The sequence below is a fragment of the Mastomys coucha genome, unplaced genomic scaffold, assembly GCF_008632895.1.
Source record: "Mastomys coucha isolate ucsf_1 unplaced genomic scaffold, UCSF_Mcou_1 pScaffold21, whole genome shotgun sequence".
Lineage (NCBI taxonomy): Eukaryota > Metazoa > Chordata > Mammalia > Rodentia > Muridae > Mastomys > Mastomys coucha.
Genome location: NW_022196904.1, coordinates 91,139,861 through 91,146,808, shown reverse-complemented (window position 1 = coordinate 91,146,808; position 6,948 = coordinate 91,139,861). Strand labels below are relative to the sequence as shown.

At 36.8% G+C, this 6,948-nt stretch overlaps 1 protein-coding gene across 2 annotated transcripts in view; it reads left to right on the top strand.

Moving 5' to 3' along the window:
* LOC116102688 (nuclear pore complex protein Nup98-Nup96) overlaps nucleotides 1-6,948 on the top strand; it is a 77,605-nt gene that overhangs the window by 25,635 nt on the left and 45,022 nt on the right. The window contains exons 8-10 of one of the 2 annotated variants that reach the window (XM_031387654.1): nucleotides 389-526; nucleotides 2,195-2,333; nucleotides 6,433-6,525. In XM_031387654.1, coding sequence (XP_031243514.1) covers nucleotides 389-526; nucleotides 2,195-2,333; nucleotides 6,433-6,525 — 370 coding nt within the window. The remainder of the gene's footprint in view (nucleotides 1-388; nucleotides 527-2,194; nucleotides 2,334-6,432; nucleotides 6,526-6,948) is intronic. The other variant, XM_031387655.1, reaches the window with a different exon arrangement.

The following is a 6,948-nucleotide window of genomic DNA, read 5'->3' as shown; positions in this document are numbered from 1 at the left end:
GAGACAGGGTTTCTCTGTATAGATAACCCTGGCTGTCCTGGAACAGACCAGGCTGGCCTTAAACTCAGAAATCCACCTGCCTCTGCCTCCCAAGTGCTGGGATCAAAGGCGTGTGCTACTCCCACCCAGCTCATTGAAAGTTTTAATACATGCCCAGCACTTAAAAGCTCACTTACTGTTCTGGAAAACAGGGACTTTGGTTATAGGGGATCAGTTTATAGTTCTGCACTCTAAAGTTTTGATTTTCAGGGCTTTTGCAAAGAAGTCTTTAAGAATTTTGTGTTTATCACACATGCTTTAATAAACAATGGTGACTTTTTAAAAGCTAATCTAAGACTTTAAAGAAAACTATTATGAACTGCCTTTTAATCTAGATTACACTTTCCAGGGCCTATTTGGAGTAACCCAAGCCTCACAACCAGGAGGTCTTTTTGGGACAGCTACAAACACTAGCACTGGGACGGCGTTTGGGACAGGAACAGGTCTCTTTGGGCAGCCCAATACTGGATTTGGTGCCGTTGGTTCGGTAGGTATTCACAGTTGACTGTAATGTGAAGTTCTTAAATCTGTTGAAGGAATATAAAATAGATAAGTATTTTCTAAGAATTTAACATATATATGTTTGGGTTTTTTTGTTGTTCCCCCCCATTCATGTGTGTGTATACACACACACACACATACACATATACATATGTATATAAGTTATATATATACATAATTTGTATTAATTTTTAAATTCATTTTTGCATATGTATGCCTCTGCTATACTGCACACATGGCAGTCAGAAACCACTTATTTGTAAGAGTCCAGTCTTTCCTGCTCTGTGGGTTTGAAGGATCAAACTCAGATCATCAGGTTGGGTGGCATGTATGTTTATTCAGAGCCATCTTGCCAGCTTCTCTCAGTCTTTCTGCTTAGGCTGACTGGAACTTCTATGTAGCCAAGGATAACCTTGAATTCCTTGACTGCTTCCTTAGTGCTGGGATTTAGGCATGTACTACTAATTAGTAGTTTGCTCCAAACTACTAATCTTCCTGTTTTCACTTCCCAGGTGCTAGTATTGCAAATATTTGCCTTCACACCCAGTTTCATGAAGTGTTGGGGACTAAACCCTGGCTTCATGCATTCTAGAAAAGCACTGTAATAACTAGAGTCTGTATTCCAGCCTTGTTTTTTTTTTTTCAGTGACTAAATTGTCTTTACCTCAGTGACAGCATGGTTTACATCTGTTTGAACATGCTGTTAAGGGCTGGAGAGGTCGTTCAGCAGTTAAGAGCACTGGCTGTTCTTACAAATGACCTAACCTCACGTGGCAGCTCAAAAATTTCTCACTCTAGTTTCAGGGGAGCCCAACACCATCTTCTGGATTCTGTAGGCACTAGATATACACATGGTACACAGACATACATGTAGGCAAAATATCCATACATATTTAATAAAAATCTTTAAAAAGAGAAAGAAAATATAATACTGCTATAGTCATTTTAGTTTTAAATTGAGAATTAGCAGTGCTTATTTTTATTATGTACAACATAAAGTCTTTTCCTAAAAATTATAACTTTCTTCCATTACACATTTGTTACTTGCATGCACTCTCCCTTATTACTTATAGTTATGTTTATTGTGTGTCTGCTTGTACATACGTGAGTATGAATGAGGTGCCCTTAGAGGTCAGAGGTGTCGGATTCCCTGGAATTGGAGTTCCGGGGACTTTTGAGCTACCTAATATGAGTGCTAGGAACTGAACTTGGAAGAGTTATTAGTGCTCTTAACTGCTGAGCCATCTTTCTAGCCTCTATTATTATTATTTTAATTTTTATTATTTTAAGTTATCTGTGTATACAAGAGTACAGGTGTTTGAAGAGTTGTCAGATCCCTCTGGAGTTGGAGTTACAGATGTTTGGGGGCATGGATACTAGAGTCATACTCACTTCTTTGCTATTTATTTTTTTATTTTATTATTATTTTTTTTTAATAATTGATTTTATATACATTGGTGTTTTATCTACTTGTATGTCTATGGAGGGCATCACATCTTGGAGTTACAGACAAGTTGTAAGCTGCCATGAAGTTGGTGGGAACTTGGGTTCTCTGAAAGTGCAGTCAGTGCTCTTAACCACTGAGCCATCTCATCTTGCAACAAATCCTGTTGTATCTTTATATTATCCTAATTTTCTTGTATTTTCTTTTTAGACCCTGTTTGGCAATAACAAGCTTACAACTTTTGGAACCAGCACGACCAGTGCTCCTTCATTTGGTACAACCAGTGGCGGGCTCTTCGGTAACAAACCAACCCTGACTTTAGGAACCAATACAAACACTTCCAATTTTGGTACATATAAAATGCAGGTTTGACTCTCTTAAAGTTACACTGACTATACCACACATCATTCTCCTGATTCATATGATTGGAAATGTTTAAAAATTCTCAGGTAAGCTGTAGCCTGATGCTACATACCAGAAGGAAAGGGTTTTTTTTTAAAGTCATAGAACATGATATGAGATATTTAGTATAGACAAATTGGTTTTCATTTTCTTTGGGTTACCTCACCAGTAACTGAAAAAGCATGTGTGAACCTAATTTGTGTGAAGTAACCCATTGTATTCAGGTAGGTTTCAAATGTGAGGGTTTAGTGTACTAGGAGATTCTTTCTGAAAGTCAAAGTTTTGCTAAATAGGAAGATTATTCTGGCAGTTTTGGGTGTATTAGGCAATGCCTGTAACTGCTGAAGCAGGATCGTGGTTTCTAGGCTAGGCCACCCTGTGCTACAGAATTAGACTGTCTCAAAATAGATAAGATTGAGCAAAATTTTAGAAAGAAAAGAACTTGATTCTTTTTACCTGTGTTAGAAATATTTAAACCAGTTTAAAAGAAGCATAGTGTTTTATCCTCATCCATACATAATTACATTTTCAGACATTCAACATTGTGTAAGGTTCAAAGTTCATTTTAGTCACAAGAGTTCAAATGGTGTTGAACATTTTGTTTGCCAGAGTTCTCATTAGGAATTGATTAGTTTTCCTGGGAGGGTATATGCAAAAAACCATTATTGTCATGGGCTGGTTGGTAGAACTTTGTTCAGATAGCTTTTGAGTCTTTGTTTTTATTTGCCATGTTGAGATAGAACACAGGGTCTTGTGTTCTAGGCAAGCCTTCTACCATTGAGCCAAGTTCCCAGCATTTTCAGTGGGTTTTATATGGTGTTATAATCTTCTAGAAAAAGAGACTCTCCAGTATGCATTAGAAGATTAGTGGATTCATAAAATAGGAGCGATTTAAAGAAGACATGCAAGATTTGTTACATGTCTGTTTTCAGACTCAGATATTTGATTTTTTTTAACACTCCTTTTTCTCAGGTTGTTGATTTCATTGCTAGTATTTCATAAATATTTTTGGGTGGAAAACTTTGAGGTAGTGGGCGTGGTTAGTATGGCTTTTATGTTTGGTTCTTGACTGTAAAACCAAAGAGAATAAAAGTATATCAGTGTCTCCCTGTTTCCTTTCCCCTTTTAAAAAAAAGATCATTATCACTGTCCCTCTTTTCAAGGAGCTTTTTTAACCCTTTTTTCTTTTTTGATTTTTCGAGACTGGGTCTCTGTATAATAGTCTTAGCTCTGTACACTGTTGCCCTCAAATAGAAGTCTACCTGTCTCTTTCTCTTGATGGCTGGGATGATAGATAGGTGGGGGCCACCATGCCCAGATTTATACCATATTTCTTAATGATCTGCTTTTTACCCCATGACGAGATGAATTCTTGCCATTTGCCCAGGTAGCCTTGGACTCAAGCAGTTTTCTTGCCATATCCTCTCAGGTAGTTAGACTATAGATGCACACCATCTCACTAGCTGAACTTTTAATACCAAACTTATTCTGTGTACCCTTTTTTATGTCCCTTCCGAAGACCTATCAACCATTAAGACTTTATGCTCCTGGGCTGGAGAGATAGCTTTGTGGTTAAGAGTAATGGTTGCTCTTCCAGAGGACCAGGGTTCGATTCCCAGCTATTCACATAGCAGCTCACCCCTGTCTGTAACTCCAGTTCCTGAACTGTAACTAACTCTCATGTGAAGGCAGAACAGCAATGCACACGAAATAAAAATAAGTAAAATTTTAAAAACAGAAAAGATTCTTTGCTCTTAAGGGACAGATTTCACTACCTTTGAAAATACATTTATTTTATAAAAAGCTTTGTTTGTGGTATATAGGTGATGTTTGCAATTAAATGGTTTTTGTTCATTTGTTTGCTTTGGTTTTTGGGGAGTGGGGAGGTTTATTTTTTAATGATGGGTTTTGTACTGACTATACAGATTGCCAGTTTCCTTGGAGGATTTTTCTGTTTCTTTGTGGTTGTTTATTGCTGAAATAGGATCTTACTATCCTGCATCAGGATCTTAATATCCTGCATCCCTGTTTGGCTTGGAACTTACTATGTTGACTAGGCTGGCCTCAAACTCAGGAGATCACCTGTTTTTTCCCCTCAAAGTTCTAGGATTAAAGTTGTGTGCCACCACACTGGCTCTTTGTCAGTATTTTTATTGTAGAAAGGTATTTGTACTTGTGTTCACTGATTTCAGTATAAAAGGTCTCATCTTTATCTGGCATGCCTCACTAGCTGTATACTAAATTCAAATTACTTTTAATTAGCAGAATTGTTTTGAAGATAGGCAGTGAGAATCAGAGGGAATGTGTGGTATACACAGTGTAAGTTGGCACTTAGATATCTACTATGGGTTTAAGGTAGTCCTTGAATAGCTTATTTCTGTTGCAGGACTGTGATCCATTCTTGTTAATTTCTAATTAAAAGAGAAAGCATTTTTAAGTACATTTCTTCTTAAATTTTCTTTAAGTTGATTGTGCTTGAGTGGGCAAAACTGTATGTTTGGTAGCTAATAACACACAATTCAAGGAAAAACTTTAATGAACATGTAGATCACTTGTTGAGATTAAATCAGGTTACATGCTTAGATTTTACAGAAACTTTTTTCTTTTTTCTTTTTTTTTCCCCCCCGAGACAGGGTTTCTCTGTATAGCCCTGGCTGTCCTGGAACTCACTCTGTAGGCCAGGCTGGCTCGAACTCAGAAATCCACCTGCCTCTGCCTCCCAAGTGCTGGGATTAAAGGCGTGCGCTACCACCACCCATGCTTAGATTTTAAAAATGACAGAAATATGCTTGGTTTCAGACTTGCTATTCTTTGGCTTCATGATCATTTTCACTGATAATAACCAGATAGTGACATAACAAAGTGTAATCCTGTTAGTGATTCAGTTAATTACTCAGAGTACTCCCTTTACTGCTGAGGTTTTAGTCTTTCTCTGCCTCTTTTTCCTTTTTTAGACAGTGTCTGGCTATGCAATGGCCTCAACCTTCAGAGAGGTTGAGTTGCAAGCATGAGCCATCACACTGAGCTTCCATGATAATATTTCTATGACTAAGTATCTTAAAAACAAGACTTTTCTGGTCTATGATTGATCATTTCTTAGCATTAGAGGTTTATGATGCATTTATTTGTTTTGTTATTTTTTCAAAAGGAATACCAAAACTTGATATCTCAGCTACAAAAATAGCAACACATTATTATCTTTAATACTTGTGGTTTTTACAGGAGAGTTACAAGATTTTCTCTAATTGATAAGTCATAATGAAGGATGAGAGGTTTGCTCAACTCTTCGTCATTAATAGAAGGCGTTGTTTAACTCGAGATAGACCATTTATAGGTCATAGGTTATTTTTTTTACACTATAGTGACAGTAGTGGTGGTGCATACTTGTCATCCCAGCACTTGGAGAGTAGAGGGATGATCGATGGTCAGTAGTTAAAAGCAACTGTTAGTGCCTACCTATTTGGACGCTAGCTTGAGTTCTGTGAAACATTCAAAAAGTCAAAGGGGGGGGGAAGGAAAGGAAAATGTAGCTATCTGACTGAACCCATGAATTTACATTGTGAAATCACCTCATGTAATTAGCCACACATTGCTGCCATGTGAAATCTATCAGTTTAAAACAAGAATTGCTGTAAAGATTTTTATGGGTCATTTTTTATTCCTTTAGATTCAGTAAACTTTTTATTTTTAGTGAAAATTTGTGGGATTGAATCTTTCTGTTGTTAGTAAGCCTGAACCATGTATATGACTTTGAAAACATTATACAGCTCAGATAACCAAGCCTGTGTGTGTTGCTTTAATACTGGGTATTTCCATATTCTGAATTGATACATCAGCCATAAAGATGCAAATTAAGTAAATACAAAGACTTGCTTTTAGGTGTCAGAATTTTTTGACAAGTTATATTAGCTGATAATTTGGGGTTCATTAATATTAATAACCTAAGGATGCATAGTTTAAGATCAGTTATCTTTGTGTTAAAACCCCTTTTTAGAGAAAACTGAGAATTTTAAAATTACAATCCACTTATTCTTTTATCTCCTTAGGGTTTGGCACAAATAACACTGGGAGTAGTATTTTTGGAAGTAAGCCAGCAGCCGGGACTCTGGGAACTGGACTTGGTACAGGATTTGGAACAGGTAAGAAAATGATTGAATGAATTTTAGGAAGTAATACATCTTGAGTTTATGAGTTTTATTAGTTTATATGCTTATAAATAAGAGGCTTAGCATTTCATTTTTACAAATAGATTTATTAGTGTATTTCTATCACTTAATGTTTTACTTATTAGGTTAGCACTTTTACATCAAGTTCACAAAATATATATTTTAAATTATAGAAAAGCACCCTTTCCACATAAAGTTTGGTTTTCTCTAGTCCTGTTCTGTCCAAGAGTTCTTAAGTTCAAAATGTAAGAATTATTAGCCGGGCGGTGGTGGCGCACGCCTTTAATCCCAGCACTTGGGAGGCAGAGGCAGGCCAGCCTGGTCTACAGAGCGAGTTCCAGTACAGCCAAGACTACACAGAGAAACCCTGTCTCGAAAAACCAAAAAAAAAAAAAA